Source organism: Impatiens glandulifera, chromosome 9 (genome assembly GCF_907164915.1).
Source record: "Impatiens glandulifera chromosome 9, dImpGla2.1, whole genome shotgun sequence".
Taxonomy (NCBI): Eukaryota; Viridiplantae; Streptophyta; class Magnoliopsida; order Ericales; family Balsaminaceae; genus Impatiens; species Impatiens glandulifera.
The window spans coordinates 37950322-37971052 of NC_061870.1; the positions used below are offsets into that span (position 1 = coordinate 37950322).

The 20731-nt window shown below is 31.6% G+C and overlaps 4 protein-coding genes across 5 annotated transcripts; 3 read left to right on the forward strand and 1 right to left on the reverse strand.

Moving 5' to 3' along the window:
* The first annotated feature begins 5716 nt into the window (after positions 1 to 5716).
* LOC124915472 lies at positions 5717 to 6784 on the forward strand. Its single transcript, XM_047456193.1, has one exon. It carries the CDS (start codon positions 5720 to 5722, stop codon positions 6542 to 6544), a length of 825 nt encoding a protein of 274 aa, XP_047312149.1. The 5' UTR covers positions 5717 to 5719; the 3' UTR covers positions 6545 to 6784.
* Positions 6785 to 9757: 2973 nt separating this feature from the next.
* LOC124916220 (syntaxin-related protein KNOLLE-like) lies at positions 9758 to 11016 on the reverse strand. The gene is made up of 2 exons (XM_047456951.1): positions 10284 to 11016; positions 9758 to 10211 (listed from the first exon to the last, which is right to left on the reverse strand). Exons 1-2 carry the CDS (start codon positions 10899 to 10901, stop codon positions 9882 to 9884), a joined length of 948 nt encoding a protein of 315 aa, XP_047312907.1. The 5' UTR covers positions 10902 to 11016; the 3' UTR covers positions 9758 to 9881.
* Positions 11017 to 13941: 2925 nt separating this feature from the next.
* LOC124915658 (cyclin-dependent kinase inhibitor 4-like) lies at positions 13942 to 15676 on the forward strand. Of its 2 annotated transcripts, none has more exons than XM_047456418.1 (3): positions 13942 to 14632; positions 15018 to 15197; positions 15293 to 15676. In XM_047456418.1, exons 1-3 carry the CDS (start codon positions 14133 to 14135, stop codon positions 15363 to 15365), a joined length of 753 nt encoding a protein of 250 aa, XP_047312374.1. In that variant the 5' UTR covers positions 13942 to 14132; the 3' UTR covers positions 15366 to 15676. The 2 variants fall into 2 exon arrangements, with proteins under 2 accessions (XP_047312374.1, XP_047312375.1); XM_047456419.1 differs by having other exon boundaries at positions 15024 to 15197.
* Positions 15677 to 16212: 536 nt separating this feature from the next.
* Positions 16213 to 20193, forward strand: LOC124915530 (26S proteasome non-ATPase regulatory subunit 1 homolog A-like). Its single transcript, XM_047456264.1, has 12 exons — positions 16213 to 16358; positions 16443 to 16506; positions 16642 to 16747; positions 16875 to 16980; positions 17067 to 17235; positions 17325 to 17725; positions 17837 to 17975; positions 18056 to 18301; positions 18418 to 18644; positions 18724 to 18982; positions 19065 to 19297; positions 19365 to 20193. Exons 1-12 carry the CDS (start codon positions 16213 to 16215, stop codon positions 20185 to 20187), a joined length of 2919 nt encoding a protein of 972 aa, XP_047312220.1. The 3' UTR covers positions 20188 to 20193.
* The last annotated feature ends 538 nt before the right edge of the window (positions 20194 to 20731 follow it).

Genomic DNA, 20731 nt, shown 5'->3' on the forward strand with positions numbered 1-20731 from the left:
TAACACTTCAACTCAACAATTATATCATATGATATATAACAAGTCATTCACTAATATATAATACAATGGTGTTAAAAGAATGGCCACAACTAATTTATTTAATTCTTTTTTGTTATTGTTCTTTTAAGACATAAGAAAAGTTAATAATAAAGATATATTTTTTTTTTAATTCTCAGAACTTTAACAAGGAATAAAGTATTATTTCCGATAATTTAGATGTATTGTGAACTTTTATAATTAAGATAGTTACTTCAGTTAGATTTTCTCTTTATATGATTTTTTTATATATTAAGGATGATAAAGCATATTCAGAGGTAAAAAATAGTAATTCTTTTTAAGTTTATTTATCTTATGGAAGAATGAAATGCATTTATTAGAGTTAAAATTTTGACATTTTTTCAAAAAAAATAATATACACTCAAATCACTGAGTTATTCAATATATTCAAAATCCTTTAAAGATTTTAATTTTTTTTATTATACATAAATTTTCTATTTTTATTTTTAGAATTTTAAATTCTCCGCGGGTTAAACAAATAGTACGCAAACATACTTAATCAATTAACCAGGCGAGATGAATTTGCCGCCTGACGGGCTTGAACCAGGACCTTCAGGGAGGCTGTGGATATCCACGTCTTGTTGCCGCTAAGCTAGAAGAATGGATAAAATCATCTTTTAAATAAAGTGATATTAATTTAGTTCCAATAAAACATAAATAATTAAAATTAAGGATACAAAATTTAAGTTTGAAGGGTCTCTTCTAATTTTTGTGTTTTGTATGTTGTAATTATTTTATTTGTTTGAGTAGCTTATGATAAATGTGTTATAATATGTTGGTTATTATTGGGCCTTTATTTTATTAGGCTAATTTTGCTATTCTATTGAACCTTTTAGTATTATATTTTATTGCATTATAGTTTTAACCTTTATTTGGTTTTCTATTAATTCTCTCTAATATATTTGTATACTTAACACTTTATCAAAATAATGTTATAACTGGATTTATGTTGTTTTATTTTGGTATTTAAATGTAAAATTTTGGAATCTTTTCAAAATGTGGTTTAATGAAATTGTTTTGACTTTCTTTTTTCAAAGATAAAATTGTTCATATTTTGGACATTTTTTTATTTATTTGTGTTATTGTTATTGCTTAAACAACATTTTCATGTATTTTGTTATGAATTTTCAAAATAATAATAATAATAGAGTAAATAGTACTATGAGAATCATTAGAAAATAGAAATAATAATAATAATAATAATGTTGCTTTCCAATAGGAGATATTTTTTGAATTATTGAAATAATTGCCAATTTTATGAGGTGATATTTTAATCTCTTCACATTATCTTAAGCTTTTCTAGAAAAGACCACATTATCATGTCCAATAATTTGAATTTTGTACAGTGTTCAAATAAGGACAAATTTGTCATTCTCACGTAAATTCAAAAGTTCATTCAAAAAGAACAAGAAGAAAAAGTAAATTGTATGTTGCTTGGAATTTGTGAACAAAAGTTTGATGTTACATTTTATTTTTATTATTGTTTTATTCTATTTTCACTTAAAAACTTTGGATTTTATTTTAATCAGAATGAATAAAATAATTGATTTAATAGAGTTAAAATTCATGTATAATCGTAATATATTATGAAATTATATATATATATATATATTTTAATAAAAGATAGAAAGATTCTTAAAAAAAGTATTAAATTATGAATATATTTTTAATTTTTTTTAGAGAGATGATAGAAAATGTGCAAAGAATGATATAATAATTGATTGAGTAAATTAAAATTTTAATAGGAGAAAGATTCCAAGTTCAATCCACTTAATTTCACGTCATTTTATACATTTTTCTTATCAATATTTTCCCACGTTCCCTATATTTTTTTTAAAGGATTAGGTGTAAATATTGAAAAACATAACTATAGAAGAAATGAGTTATTATTGTGTTTTATCACTTAATTATGATTCTCTACACATGTGATATATATATTTTTGAATTTAATAAGCTAACATGACATTAGCTCAATTTAAATATATGATATTATCTGTATAATAATAATTCAGTACTCTTCTTTATTTGAATTATAATACTTCCAGCATCTTTTATTTATATAATAAATAATTCCAGCTTCCTTTTTAAGTAAAAACCTAAGCAACATTTTGTTAAGCCACTACTAGACAGTTTCCTCATATGTATTATGAAAGCTTTTTCAATAACATCTATTTACATTTTTTCTATCTAATGCCATTTTCCACCAGCTAGCTTGTCGTAGGGCTGGTTCGGATTTGGGTTTTTTAAAAAAAACCTAGAGGAAGAAAATAATAATGATTGGTGATGATTTTGAGAAAATAATGATTATTTTTGGTAAAATGACTTAAAGAGTATTGATATATATAAATAAAATAAAAAATAATAATTTAAAATAGAGGATATTTTAGTATTTTAGTTAATGAAATAAGTGATGTGATTGTTGAGAAGTGATTAATTGGAAAATTGATTTTGTTTAGGTTTTTCAAATAACCCAAAGAGAACCGGGACTTATATATATTTTTATTGAAATCCTTTATAAATTATAACTATGAATTTGAAATTAAAACTAAATAATAATAATAAACTAGAAGAGCAAGGTTTGTAAGGTCTTGTTTGTCTTGAGTGAGTTATAACTAGCTAGAGTGAGATTATTCAAAAAGAAAATCCACCATTTTACAACAGTAATAATAATGAAAGAAATATAGATATGGTAGGTAATTTCATGAATCTGACGTCTCGGAGCAGGAGGATCAGATCAGATTGATCGGTTTTGGCTCTTACTTGTTGGTTAGCTCGTCGATCATACATACAGAATGAATCAACATTTGCATTATTAGAGAGAGATAGATAGGAAAAGCTGACTGCTTTATCAATTACTTCCATAACATTATTATTAATTTGTTTGAATCAACATCAAAACCCCCCTTTATTATTATTATTACATATACTGCAAGTTTTTGGTCAAGATTCAAAATTGAAACATGAATTTTACACTTTACCATTGACCTATATTACAAGGAAGGAAGGAAGGAATCCAGCAGGATGTTTCTCCTAGCTATCGATCCATCCATCCATCCATCCAATAATAATAATAATAATAAACAGGCAGGCAAAGTAATCCGACAGAAGCAGCAGGCAGTATAATTAAGAAAACACGATGACAAAGGCCCCCACAGTAATAATAACTTATAAACTGAATCAGTAATCAGTGTGTATTCAGTAACTAGTACGATTCATATTTTCCTGGTCAATTTGCTCATCATTATTGCTTCTGCACACCATCAACAGCCGAACCAATTCTTGTTCTACCCACCTTTTAAACAACTTTTCCCAAACTACCCACATTTTCATTCACTTTCCCAAACTACCCACCTTTCTCTCTCTAAATCATTAATTACCCTTTTAATTACACATCTTCTACATTAATCCACTAATTACTATATTTTATAAATATATATAATTAAAATTAATAATACATATATTAAATAAAATATATTACATTAATATTAAAATAATATATATATTATTTTTACTTATTTATAAATATAATATATAATTAAAAATAATACATAGTACTTGATTTTATAAATATAATATAAATAATTAAAATTAAATATACTAAATTAAATAATTAAAATAAATATTATAAACTAAAATAAAATATATAACATAAACCTAAAAGAAAAGAAAATAAATTAACTAAACTTTAAAATATTTATAAAAGTAATCAATTTAAAAAATCTTAAAATAAAATAAATTATATAAATTTTAAAATATTTAAAATATTTTACACATTTACGTAAAATATAAGTCTTATTTTAATATTTATGTAATATGTGTATTATTTTAATATTTATATAATATAATATATTTTATTTTAATATATAATATTAAAATTTTATATACTATTTTATTTAGTGTATAATATTTTATTTTAGTGTATAATATTTATTTAAATTATTTAATTTATATTTTATAATTTTAATTATATGTTATATATATATATGTGTGTTATTTTAATATTAATGTAATATATTTTATTTAATAAATGTATTATTAATTTAATTATATATATTTATATTTATAAAATAGAGTAATTAGTGGATTAGTGTGGAAAATGTGTAATTAAAAGAATAATTAATGATTTAGAGAGAGAAAGGTGGGTAGTTTAGGAAAGTGAATGAAAAGGTGGGTAGTTTGAGAAAAATTGTTTGAAAGGTGGGTAGAACAGGAATTGGTTCATTTCCTTCTCATCTCATGTGCCCTGCAAAACCCAGAAACTTTGCATGTCCCCCCACTCTTCTTCCTCAGCTATTTTTACTTTTATTTTAAAGTGCTTCTTCTAATTTTACATTTTTCAAACTTTTATTCCTTTGTCTTTCTTCTTCTTCTTAATGATTTTAATAATATGCATGTAAAGCAAGACAGAAGAGGAATTATTGATCAGGATTCTTTTGTAATGGAAGCAAGATAATTATAAAACCAAGTGGATTAATTAATAGTATTTAACTAATTTACAAGACCGAATTATATACATGTTCAATAATGATCTATACTATGCTATACTATATAGTCTATACCAATAATATATCCAATATATATTATTTCCTAGCTTAGCTAGCATTCAGCATCATTAATTTTTACAAATTAATTAACCCTTCCTTCTTTGTCAGCTAGCTAGTTAGCTAGCTGTCCTCATTAAACTAAACACAAACACTAGTTCAAATCTTCATTAAGCTTTTTTTTATAAAGACGGTATAATATCAGATCTGTCACTTAATGTAATGCCTTAAATTGACTAATAAGCCCTCACCTAATTACTATATATAATATATATACCCACATGGAGGAAGAGGAGGAAGAGGAAGGGTACTTTGGTCTTTCACTTTCATAGATGTAATTAAATGCTATGGGTAGGAAACAGAGCCCATGATCACATGGCATGAAATTAGTCTTCATGTGGCCACATGCATGCTTAACGACTCTCTCTGATTTCTTTCTTAATTTCTTAATTCTAATATATTAATCTATGCTACCTATCTTGCATGCAAGAAACATATTGATTCTGCCAATCTCTTTCTTCTTTCATCTTAAATAAATAGGTAAAAATAAAGTATAGCTAACTCTATAGTAAGTAATATATATATTATTTAAGATTGAGAGGTACCATATGATTAATCCTATATATTACACAACGTAATAATAATGTCGCCTTATATTTAAATGATAATGATCTATATTTGACTTGGACTGTTAATAGCTAGGGACAGTCTCCTTTTGTACTCTTCCGATCCATCCATCTTTTGAAACCCATATTCTTGATCATATGAAGAAATAAAACCTCAAAAAAAGCAAAATATATGGGTCCAACCGTCGGCTAACACTTCTAATCTGTCATTCGACAGACAGACGTCGCTAATTATAATGCAGTCATTCTAACATAAATTATAATAATTAAAGAATCCAAAGCATCTTTCCATGTTGTATAACAATTAAGTAGTACATGCTTCATTGCTTGTTTGCATGGGATTCACCGGACCAGTTGGGTTTAAATTAATAATCTCACTGTCCAAACAAGTCTTCTAGCAAAAAATACAGAGGGACCCTGAATTCTTAAATAATACACAATTAAAGCTGCCTCCTTTTGTATATATATATAAAGCCAGTTCAATCTCTCTCAGAAATGTTTTCAACCCAAAACAATAATATGGTCTCGTTGGAGCTGGAGGCTATTACTCCGGCGCCGGTTAACACGTCCAGCCCCCGAATCTCCTTCTCCGCTGATTTCCTCAACGAGGATGAAGTCAACTTGATGAGCCTCAGAATTTCTCCAGCCTCCAAAGGGAGTGAAACGGAGAAGGAGAGGTTAAGAAACCCAGATTTCGAGTTTCTTTCGGGAGATTTGACTAGCCAGGCCATGATAAGCACTGCAGATGAGCTTTTCTTTGAGGGGAAAATGCTGCCGTTTTTGCAGAAACAACAGAGCAAGATTGAATTGAAGGAGGAGAAGGAGGTCAACGGGCCAGCTGATCAGGAAGAAAGGAAAACTAAGAGGGGAGAAAAAGAAGAAGAAGAGGTTAATAAGAAGGAGGAGAGTAATAGAATGAATAATAATTGGTTTCTGGACGAAGACCCATCTCCCCGGCCGCCGAAATGTACTGTTTTATGGAAAGAGTTGCTGAGATTGAAGAAGCAACGTCCTCCTCCCCCGTCTTACCTGTCACCATCATCGTCATCTTCTTCTTCTTCATCTGGTTCGACTTTGGGTGAAATAGATCAGGAAGCAGCTGTGAAGGAGAAGGAGAAAGAGAAAGAGAGGAGAATTAAGAAAGGTGGGCTGGAGAGGACAAGATCAGCCACTATAAGGATAAGACCAATGGTTAATGTCCCAATCTGCACTCATACAAAATCCAACTCACTTCCTCCACTCTTCTCCCAAAGGTCTCAAGGAGGGATTAGGAACAGTACAACTACTACTGCTAGAGATCATCAACTCAGGCACAAGTAGTAGTAGTAATTAATTCAATTCATTTCCTTCCCATCTCTATTTCTCTTGATTTTGTCTTTCTTTCTACTCTTTTAGATTCAATTCCCATCTTTTCTTTTTTTATTTATTGTTTGTTCTTCTTAGTATGGATATGAGTTAGTAGTTACTAACTAGCTAGTTTCAAAGATGAGGATCTATTGTACCATAGTGTAAATCATGTTAATTTTTTACCTCTTCCATAAATACTCTTTTATTATTGAATCCCTCCCATCCACCTCCAAAATCCAATAATGAAGCATACAAGTATCCTAGATTCAGATCTAGATATGATCTCTGGCAATATGAAATTAAACAAATGAATATCGTAAAAAAGTAATACCTGATAGATGATATTTTTGTAGTTGGAATGTCTAAATCATAAAATCACAGTGTTGCTTCTGTCTGTCGTTCTCAGCTCTACTTGATTCAGAATCCACAATGCATAAAAGTTAAAGAAGATGGCAAACAACACCGTACGTGCCACCTTCACCTGACGTCGGGGCCCAGACACTGAAATACAACTACCATTTCGACCCCAGGTCACTACCTCCCCCCTGTATATTACTGTTCATCACAGTATATAACAAACTCCCTATTTTGTCTTTCTCTTATGAAGTTTGATCATGACCTGGATTTGGATATTATTATTATTATGCTTTCTTTGGATGCTAAAGTTTGATCAATTATTATTATAACAAACTCCTCTAATCTAGATAAGATTCTCAAAAGAAAAGGTTAGAGGGATGGAAAACCAGTATTTTCTCATGTGAGTTTACAGTATTGCAAACTGGAATCTAGCAGCTGAGCAATCAATCTAGGATCACATGGATTCTTCTTCTAAATGAGCTAAATTTATTCTTTGGAGACTGGGTAGACATGGGCCATTCCTAGAAGATGAAAAACTTACGATCTTCTCTATGGCATATTTGGAACAAAAGAAATAAGAGGAGTTTTGAAAGTTGTGTGGGCTTGAGTCAAGGGGTCAAAAGGACAGTCTCTGCCTCTTATTTTACACATTAAGTTATAACAGCCTTTGAAAAGAAAGCTTTATCTTGTTATCTAGGAATGTAAACCAAGAAAGAGTTCAAGGAAAAGTAAATGACTAAATTATCATCATGATGATCATATGGAAGGAGGAATATCAATAGATACATAACATAAGCTGCTCAAGAACCAGATATACCTTTAGTCCATACTCACTTTGACTGAATGTTCTCGCCTCTGCTTGTCGGTAATCCTGGTTTAAAATTACTGCATAAGCAACGACATTGAAACAAAATTCATAAGGAGATCTAGAAGAGTTACTACATTAAGCAGCATTTCTGCATTATCAAGCTGTGATAAGAGAAGAAAATCTTTGTAGTTCAGTCCATCTATGATGGATTTGACTCTGGAAACGTCTATCCCTAGTTAGAATAAGGTAATCTGGTAACCTGACATGCAATTTGTCCGTTGCTTCATCAATGAATTAGTTATCTGTGGAAAGTGAAATACTAAGAACCATTGGATCGTGCAATCATTTAACAAATTTCATGCCAAAATCGTCTACCGAAAGAAAAAGGAACAGCCCTAACAACTTAACAGACTAAATCCAGTAAAGTGGCACAAATATCAAATAACAATCACTAATAATGATAATATCATCTCACCGGAGGCTTCATCTCCGATTCATTATCACCAGATCTGCCGCTAACGTCACCTGAGCTATGATCTATCGTCCTCTTCTTGGTCTTTGCCTTTTCCAAACAGTAAGTACGGTAGGGAGCGTCGTCGGCGGCATTGAGGGAGGCTCCAAGCGGCTGCGTAACCTACCTCCGTCCCCACTGCCTTCATTTCATCGGCTACAATGGCGGGAAATGCCACACCAAAGAAGAAGGTCCCAAGAAGAAAACCCGTTTCATTACTTACAGAACCCATCCCAAAATAATTAATAAGAGAAATTAAATTTATTGATAATCTAAATAGTTTCTTATCATATTTTTATTAATTAAAATATTAAATTATATCTTTTTCAATTTTAATATTAAATAAATAAATAAAAATTATTCGTGGGATTTGGTTTCCCAACGGTCTTAAATAAACAAGATCTATTAATTTAAAATTTGGTTGAATTTTTTTTATTAGTTTTTATTTATTTAATATTAATTAATTTATTTATTTTTAAAAAATATCAATTATATTAAAATTAAACACTAGTTTAAACACACAAAAAAAAAAATGACCTAAACAAAAAAAATTAACTTTCCAAAATACTCTATTAACTTTTTGAATGAATTTAATAAATATCATGATAATAGTAATAATGAGTAATAATATTTTAAGATTATTTTAATTTTTTATCTAGGCAATTTACATTAATTTTAGTGATAATCTCATATCAAATATGCTGACAGAAGACCACCAATTATAAATCTAACACATTTGATAATCTCACCATTCTTCTGTTCGAAACAAATTTGAAAAATTATGTTTAACATATTAAGATTAACTTGAAGACCAAAATATACATAGAATAACCATAAAATATTAAAAAAAATGTTTAAAATTCATATAATAGCTTAAATCATGCAAAAGTGTCATGATTCTTAATAATATACTTTTAATCTACATCTCATTCCATCCAGGGATGAATCATGATTCTTTATAGCTCTAGAAAAAATCAAATAAAAAATAATTAATAAATAATACGATAAGAAATTATTTAGATGAAAAAATCAAATAAAAATAATTAATAAATAATATGATAAAGAAATTACTTAGATATTGTTGGTTAGGTGTTATTTGAATAAAATTATATTATTTTTAAATTTTGATAAGAATTAATTTATTTTTATTTTATTGAAAAGACTTAAATATTATTAATATAATAATAAATAATATATATTTAGTATTTTAATTAATTAAAAGATTGGTTTAAAAGTAAATGAACAAGATTGATTAATTATGATGTTTGACCAAGATCTAAATATTAACTATTCTTTTAAAAGGTAAGCTTTTAATGCGTTCATAGAAGGAATCCAAGATCTAAATATTATATATTTCAGTTTTTTAAAATACTCTTTAACAAAATAACATTATAATTAAAAAAAAACTTATTTGAATAATTTCTCATATTAATATTATTATTATCATTATCAAATAAATAACAGAATTGTTACCGTTATAATTAATAAATTAAATAAAATAAACAAATAATGCAAGTAAACACAACTTGATTCAGCAAACATCATCAACAACAACAGTAAGTCCCAAGCATGGGACATGATCATCAATCATGTTCTGAATCTGATTCAATTACAGGTAAAAGAAAAAACAAAAATCAAGAATGGGTAAAACTAGTGGCTATGGGGACGATGATGGCGAGGATGATAATGAGAAGGAGTATGATCCCGATGAACATCCACTTACGGCTGCTCTTCTGGTGTTTCTTGGCCGTGTTCAGTTCTTTAGTGGCGTCGCCGACGTACTGTGCCGCGTTTGTAACGTAATGCTCTATGTCATCAAATTTCTCTCCCTGAACTTCCACCATAACAGCCATGTCCAAGAACACTTGGTGCAGCTCCAGCAAACTCTTCTCTATCTCCTTCGCTGCATCGTGCCTGTCTCTGATCTCCACTACAGTTTCCAGAACCTTCCCCCTTCCATGTTCCTGAAATTTCAAATTGTTTAGAAATAATTTATCCATCATATTCTTTATTATATTAATTAATTAATTACCTACCTTAATGGCGGTTTGAAGGAATTCTTCACCACCGGTGCCGTTTCCATTTGATATGATCTTCTCAATCACTTCATCATCTGGGTGTTCGCCGGTAACTGTGAAATATCTTCGACCAATAGTATCCTTATACTCCGACATCATCCTCTGTCTCAGACCTTGAAAATCCATCATCAGTTCCTTGAGTTTCTTCCTAAGCCCATTGGTGACAGCGAACCGGGTTCGATCTATAGGAGTTCCTTCCTTGCAGCCGGAGAGCCTCCTGCTGGCGGCGTTGGCACGGTCCATGTCTTCCAAATTGGATCTGATTTTCTGTGCCTTTTTCTGAACAGAGACTACATCAGCATTGATACGGTGGCGAATCAGCTTTAGGGCTTCTGGCTTGTGGAGGGATTTGCTATCTTCGTTCAATTGATGAAGACGATCGAGGATTTCTTTGATTGAGTTCATTTCTTGTTTGATGGTTTCAGCTTCTTCTAGAAATATGGTCATGAAATTACTGTTCTTGTTGTTGTTGGTCGCCGACATTTCTAGATTGGGGTCCCCTGCTTCCAAATCTCTCATGGCTTCCTTCTTCAAGTCGACGTAACTTGTGAACGATTTCGTCATCAGATCATTCATTTTCAGGGCGATTTGGAAATGGGAAAACGATGAAGATGAAGAAGAAGAAACTGATGAATGGATTCAGGGGAATGAGATGTTTCCAAATCAAGGAGCTTCGATGAAGAAAGAGAGAGAGAGAGAGAGAGAGAGAGAGAGATCTGAAGAAAAGAAAGATCTGGACTATGCTTTATTGGGGGGATCGGGGAGGGAGGAAGAAGTAGCCGTTATGGCTTAATTTTGAATAATAGATATTTTAAATATGAAGTTTTCCCATATTAAACCTGATTTTTCATAAGATTTCTTAAATCATTATATATATATATATATATATATATATATATATATATATATATATTTCTTTATTTACCAATTTACCAACTAATAAAGGTTGATTATTTTGGAGATGTCAATAATTTGATAAAACCAATAAATAAAATCAAAGTGTTTAAGTTGAATATAATAATATTGAATTTATCTCACTTATCACTTTTTTATTAAAAAAAAAAAACAATTTAATTTATTTCACTCATCACCTTTTTATTAAAAAAAAAATTAATTTATCTCACTTATCACCTTTTTATTAAAAAAATAAATAATTTAATTTATCTCACTTATCACCTTTTTATTAAAAAAAATAATAATTTAATTAAAGTGCTTTCAAATTTAAAAAAAAAATCAGTATGATCATTGACAGAACAAATGAGATAATTATTATGAATCCTTTTTTTTTTTCAATTTTACTTTGACTTGTATTGATGATTTGAAAGTGAAAAATAAATTACAAAAATCTACTTTATACAATTTGTTATGGATTTTTTTTAGTCAAAGCAACAAACATTAAGGATTCCATCATCTATCTTCAATCTTATCTAACAATTTAAATGAAATGAACAATTTAAAATGTCTAATGAAATAATTCATATTTTAAAATGAAATAAACATTTAATTTTACGTTCATTTTTTTTAACATTGACTTCTGGTTAGAATATTAAATAGAAAAATGATAGAGAGCGCGACTTGAGACAGCGACTGAGAGCGCGATGTCTACGTGGGTTGACAGGTGAAATATTCTCTCTCCTATTATTAATTATTTTCTCTCTCTTCTTATTAATCGTGAAAATAGAAATATTAGATAAACATTTATTTATAATTATTTACAAGTAATAAAACTAAAAAATATTATTAAGTCAAAAAAAATAATAATAAAAAAAAGAAAAAAGAAACCATAAAAAATATTTGATAAATAAAAGAATTGAAAAGTCATAAAAATAAAAGAGATAAATTCATAATTCAACTAATCATGATATTAATTAGGGTTTAAGGTTTAGAATTTAGTATTTAGGATTTAAGTTTTAGAATTTAGAGTTTAGGGTTTAGGGTTTAGAGTTTAGGGGTTTAGGATTTAGGGTTTAGGGTTTAATAAGATAGAGAAATTATTTATTAAAAGGAGAGAGAGAAATTAATTAATAAGAGTAGAGAGGATATTCTACAAAAACGTGTTTTAATTATTATTATATTTTTATTTATTTATTAATTCCACCTGTCAACCCACGTAGGCATCGCTCTCCCAGTCGCTGTCTCAGAGTCGCGCTCTCTATCATTCCTCTATTAAATATTGGAAATATTTTATTCATTTATATCCATAACCCAAATTAATTACTTTATTCATACAAAAAAAAAATTTATATGCCATCATCATATAAATATCACTTTATCAATAAAATTCTCAAAGTATCAACTAAAATACTTTTAAAAAATATTACAAACATGTTTAAGCAATGAGAAATAAATGTGACAGTATCCTCCTGTAGTTTAACGGTAAAAAAAATATGAATATTATGAAGGAGAATCGACCCAACATTTAAAAAAAAATATATATATATGACATTATTAAAACAACATATAAACCAAAAATATGAGCAGACTGAGCAGTTATGGAAAACCATCCTTATAATTTGTTATTTTTTATTTCTCTTTTCAACAAATGCTTAACTTATTTTATTGAAAACAAGCTAGGCCAACCGAAAGTTGGCCAAAAGTGACATAAAAAAAGGCTAAAGCAAGTATTCTATTTAGCTAAAAATATGGGAATTTAAAAAAATACTGAATATTTTTAACTCAATAAAAAAAAATATGAGCATCCTAAAATTTAGTGTGTCTAAATAAATAAGATCAAAGAAATCCACAAGAAAAAAATCACCTGAAGTCAGCGCAAGGAAAATTCTCATAAACCATTATAATAGAGTTTAATTCCAACCAAATGAACAATATATATTGTTCTAAAAATCATTTTATTTCTATTACACTCAATTCAAATGGAACACTATGGTCTATAAACTATAATATAATATTAATTTTGTCATAGTGCCACTTTAATAAACTGCCTACAATTATTCATAGTTTAGTTGCTTACCACTAATTTGGTAAGTCTATCATAGTATCGTTATCCATAAATTTTAATATTTTTGATAAAAAAGCCCATTACACCTTTATAAATAAAATAAGCTCCATCACAGGATACTGAACCGGGCTTTGCCTGGCCTGTATAAAGCTTAGAAATAATGACATTCTATTTCCTGTGAATAACTAAATATATAATATATATATATACAAAAATTTATGCTAAGTTGTTAAAATAAAGTTACGAGGTTGATCATTAATGGGTAAATTATAAAAAAAAATATTAAAATTTGCTTTTGTAGGGTAAAAGAAATTATAAATAATTAAGTTACACGTTAATAATGTAATAATGTCAAATACCTAAAGTTAGTTTTATTGTTGTTGGTATTAGTAAATGTAAAAACAAAATGTTAGTCGAATCGCAGCCAAACCAAGGAATCTACTTTCCACGTGGCGCCTCCGCGGCCCCCACCATGAAGAGGCATCCAATGCTCAATTTTTTTTTCTCGAGAAATTCTGATGCCAATATTTAGTGATGTCATAATAAAATAAATATAAATTGACAAACTAATTAACTTCGAAATATATAGTATTAATTAAAAAAGAAAAAGTTTCCGTTTAAACCAGACACCCAACATAAGTAAGAAAGAAGACGGAGAGTTGCTTCTCTCCTCCCCACAACTGTTTGTTGTAAGCTGCTGCTGCTAGTGCTGTTTTTATTCTTATTATTAAAAAAAAAAAAAAATGTGAAAGCCTAGCTAGATCTTCATTTCTATATTGCACCACCGTTTCATCTTTCTTTCTTCTTTCATCTGTTCCATGAGAATCTAAAGCTTAGGAATTTCAGAGATGGGCAAGGAAGAAGTAATTAACAAGTCCAAGGCTGAAGCAGCAGCAGCAGGGGAGGAAGAAGTGTCAATTGGTGTTCGTACCAGAGCCAAGACCCAGGCTTTACAAGAGGGGCTACTCCACCACAACTCTGCCGCTCCGGCTGCTGCTGGTGACGGATCCTACTTGCAGCTGAGGAGCCGGAGACTCCAAAGGCCCCTAAATTTCCCATGCCAAACCAAACGGAACCCAATTCCTAGATTATCTAAATCTACTCCTCCTACCCCTCATGATTCCAGGACTACTACTACTACTACTTCAAACTCGAAAGTAATTGGTTCTATAAATTCTAGGGCTATTGGAACGACCGCCTCGTTTAATTGTTTGGGAATTCAATCGGAGATCAGCAAGGCTGAAGGGGGTGCTGAAGAAGAACGGAACATTAATCTCCATGTGGGTCCTGTTGAAGCTTCTTCTTCTTCTTCTTTTGGAGATGAAGAATGTACAACGAGATTGATCAGGTGGGTTCTCTTACAAAACACACTTTTCCAGCTTTCACACGATTCTATACTATATGTTATTAATTAAAAAGTGAAGAAAGAATCTTATATCATCTCATTTATATATATCTTTGATTACTTACATGAATTAGCTGCAATTTTTTACAAATTGCAATGGAATATTGTTATATTTTGATTTGTAGGACATGATATAATAAATGATTGTTAGACTTCAATCCCAATATGTTGTCATTTTGTGTTGTTTGTTTGGGACTTTGGGTGGGATGTTATGGTTTAGGTGGTAAAGACGACAAGTTGGTGAGGGTGGCGTGTAATTGATTGCACAAAAAGCTTTCCCTCAGTCTTAGGGAATACAAACATTAATAAATAATAATATTTTGGGTAGTGACAGAAGAAGCAGGGAAAGTACACCATCTTCATCTTCTTCAGCATCATCAGCAGCAGCAGAAACAGCAAGAAGAAGAAGAAGGAGGAGGAAGAGATCACGATTGATGCCAACGTCAAATGAAATGGACCGATTCTTCTTGGGACACGAACAACAACAACAAACTCAATTCATGGAAAAGTGCACGCTTCTTTCTTATTTTATTTGATTAATTTGATTGGACCATTTCCTATATCTCCCCTGCTCATTGTTATTATGCTATTTATTTTTGGCAGGTATAACTTTGACCCTGTGAATGATAAGCCTCTCCCTGGACGTTTTGAATGGAAAAAGCTGGACCCAAAGTAAAAGCAGCAGTAGTAGCCGTTGATGTTTGAAGTTGACAACTAACTAACTTATTAGTTACTATTAATAGTAGCTACCAGAAGAATTAGTTAATTAGTTGGTTGGGTATTTAAGAAAGAAAGGGGGGAAGGAAGAGGGTTTTGTATAATTTCCATTTTGCCATCAGCCTGTTGCCTATATATAAATATATATGTACATCATCATCATGCATCATGTAAAGGAAGTTAACAGCAACATGCAGAGTAAAGACACACTATATATGGTCATCACCCTTTCAAGAAAAAGACAACTTATGCCTTTGTGGCTTATTATTACATCACTCTAAATTACTTACTAGTTTTGTTATATATATATAAATAAATGAATTATATGATGCCACTTATCTTGAAAAAGGTCTATCTTTCATTGAATTATATGATGGGGTTTTACAAGAATGCAAATAAATGAAAAAGGATACTAACACTATCAAATTTGATGATTGACCATTTATTTCCTTTGAATGCCATTTTATTGCGCTTTTATCAAATTTGTAACCGAACGTGGCATGACCCATTGAAAATTGATGTTAATCTCAGCAACTAGACAAGAAAGAAGCAAAGTATATGGTATTTTCAAATAATCCCACGTTAAATAAAACACGGACTAAAGAAAGAAATTTCAGGGTTTAACAGTCAAACATATAACTAACGTTTTCACGATCAGTTATATGTTTTATGAATCGTATTCTTGACAAGTAGCTAGCTAGCTAGGCGGGAGTTTGAAACTTTGGATTACAATACCTTCATTTCTTCTCCGATTTCTTGGGTGGGGGGTTTCTTCCTTTCAAAACCCTAACATACTCGCCGGTACCATGGTAGCTGCAAGGTTAACCTCGGTTGGGGGCCTCTTGGCGATGTTGAGGGAGCGCGAGCCATTGCTGAAGCTTCATGCTCTCTCCAATCTCAATGCCTTTGTACACAATTTCTGGCCTGAGATCTCCTCTAGCATTCCCATCATGTAATTCAGTATCTCCGCATTGTTGATTTCTCATTCTTTATTTTGTTAGTTTCATTCACTGTTTGCTAATTTGTTGTCATGCAGAGAGAGCTTGTATGAAGATGAAGAGTTTGGCCATAGAAACCTAGCAGCCTTGCTTGTTTCAAAGGTCTCTTTCTTTTCAACCTCAGCCTGTTATAGTCACCCATTCAGAAGGAGATGACATTTCTTTTCTTTTACTACATAAATGACATGTATGCTATACTATTCAGATGTACATGATACTCTGTGCCATTGACTACAGGTTTTCTACTATCTCGGCGAACTTAGAGACTCAATAACATTCGCCCTTGCTGCTGGTCCTCTATTCGACGTAACAGAGGATTCTGATTATGTTCATACACTTCTAGGTAGGATTCTGATTTATTCATACTAATATCTTACTTACTGGATTCCAATAGCAGATGTTGTAATGCAGGGCAGGAGCCTCTTTATGAATATGATTAATTATTTCTAATATTTTTATTTCGTTTTCAGCTAAAATTATAGAAGAGTATGTCAGTATCAGGTCAAATCCTTCTGTATCTAACCAATATGTAATGGACCTTAGATTGGAGAAAATTGTTGAGATAATGTTAGACAAGTATGTTGGTGTATTTTGTTTGTTTTTGTAATATGTCTTACCTTCGTATCCATGTATTTTGTTCGTTTTACCTTCTCCTTGTGTAGTTGTATATCAGATGGAAAATATCGACAAGCCATAGGAATTGTAATTGAATGTCGGCGACTGGATAAACTTGAAGAAATTATCACTAGGAGTGATTCTGTTCATGAAACACTATCATATTGTATTAACATCACTGACTCCTTTGTGTATAGTGAAAAATATCGTATAAAGGTACAAATAATAAGATAAAGAATAATTGCCCATATGATGAATAAACTTTGGAGTGATTTGTTATCATGTCTTATGAATAATGCTTATAGGTTTTTCAAATCTTTCTTAAAGTCTATCGGGAGCTGCCTTGTCCGGATTATTCAAGGATTTGTGAATGCTTTATGGTCCTGTATGAAGCACAGGGTATTGCTGGAGTCTTGGAAAAACTATTACGTTCTGAAAACCAGGACGACGCCTTGCTGGCATTTCAAATTGGTTTTGATCTTGTAGACAATGATGACCTATTCTTCCAGATGGAAGTGATAGATGCGCTTAGCGATTTCCAGACAGAGGGAAATGCAAGTGCTTCTGAAGATAATAGTCCAATAACAGATGGGACTTCAGATCCAAATGAAGCAGACTATGCCGAAAGACTAATAAAAATGAAGGGAATTTTGTCTGGAGAAACCTCAAAATTTCTGACAGTTCTTTTTCTACGCAGCCACAACAAGTAATCCTTTAATTTGATGTAGAACACTTTCTTCCAATTATTTAGAGACTTTTATTCTTCATACACCACCCAAGATGGTGACCCTTCTCAATATTGCATGTAATATAATAGGTCAGATCTTCTTATACTCGAGACAATAAAGGAGTCAATTATGAGGAGACCTGCTACTATATGCCACACTGCAACTATCATGGCTAATGCAATCATGCATGCCGGAACAACAGTAGACACATTTCTGCGAGACAATCTGGTCTCTTGATCTTACACTTTCTTTTGATGTATGGTTGTTTATGCAACTTTATACATAACATAAGATTTATCTATTTGCAGTTATGGGTTAGGAAGGCCACTAATTGGGCCAAATTCAATGCTACTGCTGGGCTAGGTGTCATCTACAGTGGCCACTTGCGAGGGGGAAGATCTTTGATGGCTCCTTTCTTACCACTTCACTTGGATTTTGGTGGGGATGATTATTCTAAAAGTGGTGCTCTTTTTGCTTTAGGGTTGATCCATGTGAACCATGGGGAGCAGATCATAGAGTTTCTATGCCAAAGCTTAAATAGTGGTACAGGGAAGGTGCTTGCCCTTCCTTTTTATTAGTTATCCGATAATTAAGTGTTCATTGAAGCTAGCTATTTGGTTTATGTTTTTCTTCATTGAGATGCACATTGAGTGATCATATATGTGTGTAGGATATTCTTGCGCATGGGGCGTGCTTGGGTCTTGGTTTGGCTGGTTTTGGGACTGAAGATGAGAAAATTTATGACATTTTAAATTCGGAGGTTCTAAATGATATTGCGGTTGTTGGAGAAGTAGCTGGTATGAGTATGGGCTTGGTGATGGTAGGTACTTTTAAAAGAGCAAAGGCGAGTCAAATGCTTGAATATGCACATACAACAGAGCACGAGAAAATCATCAGGTGAAAGTAATTAAGTAAAAGTAAGTGAGTGTTGTTGAGGTTTTTGAAATGTGTTTTGTTGCATTTGCATGGACGGCAGGGGATTAGCTTCGGGGATAGCACTTACAGTTTATAGAAGAGCAGAAGAAGCTGATGAAGTAATTGAGAATATGTGTGGTGATCGAGATCCAATTATTCGTTATGGTGGCATGTATGCTTTGGGTTTGGCTTATAGTGGATCAGGAAGCCGTAAAGCCATTCTCCAGCTCTTACATTTTGCTGTGTCGGATGTCAGCGACGATGTCAGGCGGACGGCTGTTATAGCGCTTGGATTCGTTCTTTATGCAGATCCTGGACAGGTTGGATATATTTTGAATTTTTTGTTGTTGTTGTTGTTGTTGTATTAATTTTGAATTGAAACGTGCATGCATGGCATGGCAGACTCCACGGTTTGTGTCCCTTTTGTCAGAATCTCATAATCCGCATGTGCGATATGGTGCGGCATTAGCCGTTGGTATTTCGTGTGCTGGGACGGGCCTGAATGCGGCCATATCCTTGCTGGAGCCCTTAACAACAGATGTGGTTGATTTTGTACGTCAAGGTGCTTTAATTGCAATGGCTATGGTGATGATTCAGATTAGTGAAGCTAGTGATTCCCGTGCAGGAGCATTCAGGTTAATTAGTATATATATACACATAGATTAGAAGTGTTTCTGATGATTAATATTATATAATGATCAGGAGGCATTTGAAGAGCATTATAGCGAATCAAGATAAGGTTGAAGACAAGATGACGAAGATGGGAGCAATTCTGGCATGTGGAATACTTGATGCGGGAGGAAGAAATGTGACAATAAAGTTGGTTTCTGGGACACATCATGATAAAATGACGGCGGTGGTCGGTCTTGCCTTGTTCAGTCAGTACTGGTATTGGCATCCGTTTATATATTTCATAAGCCTGTCGTTTTCGGTAACAGCTTTTATTGGTGTGAATTACGATATCGAAGTTCCGAAATTTGATTTGTTATCAAATGCCAAACCATCTCTTTTCAAGTATCCACCGGCGACGAGTAGAAGCAGCACAGGCTCCTCCTCAACTAATCTGAGTGGAATTCTTCCCACGACTGCCGTTTTGTCAACAACAGTAAGGGCTGCAAAGTTAAAACAATCTTGTTCTTCTTCTTCTTCTTCTTCTTCTCTGGTAAAGAAGGATGTGGGGGAAAAGAAAAAGAAGGAATTAGAAGAAGAAGCAGATTTTGAGATATTGAGGAACCCTGCAAGAGTTGTTGTTGGTCAAGAGAAATTCATAAGATATGTTGAAGATAGCAGATATGTAGGAGTTAATTACTATAAGTGGAGGAGGATGACACCTTTTTCGGGCTTTGTGGTCCTGAAAGACCTTCGTCCAACTGAACCAGTTGAAGAAATAGACGACTTGTCCATCGCTGATATTGCTGCTGCTGTCCCCATGCCTACCTTGTTCTCCATCCCCATGCAAGTGAGGACCTGGTGGATAGCACCATCTGATAGTGATGGGGATGGCGAATCTGGTGGAGAGGACTAGATAGGACTATTAGCTAACTAGATAAGAACATATAAAATACCGATTGTAACTAAATAAATAAAAGTAGATTTTGAATTTACTAGATAAAAAAACAAGCATACATAGTCCAGTCCAGATTCTTCTTGGTTTTCATATATGATAGTCGATGCTGTCTGCTTCATTTCATTTGTTCATTTCTTCACTTAACAAGATACATGTCAAATGTTACTGAAACAACACCAGCTAGCTAAAAGGTATATATAATAAACTAACTATACAGTGCTAGCTAGCTATAAGCTTGTTTAAACAATAAAACTTGTACTATCTCTGACGTCTCAATTCTCAAGTCTCAACAACAGTGTTATTTCCAACCAAACGGGCCTAAAAAAAACATTCAAAAATATATTAGTAACGACTAATTAACAAAAGACATAGAAAGTTGGTAATGGTAGATATGTCTCCACTCTCCACTGATGTCCTTCTTCACTTCTAGTTTTTTAATTTTGTTTATTGTTAAATATTAAAAAAAAACGTCCAATTAAGTTATTATGTTTTCCTTGAATGG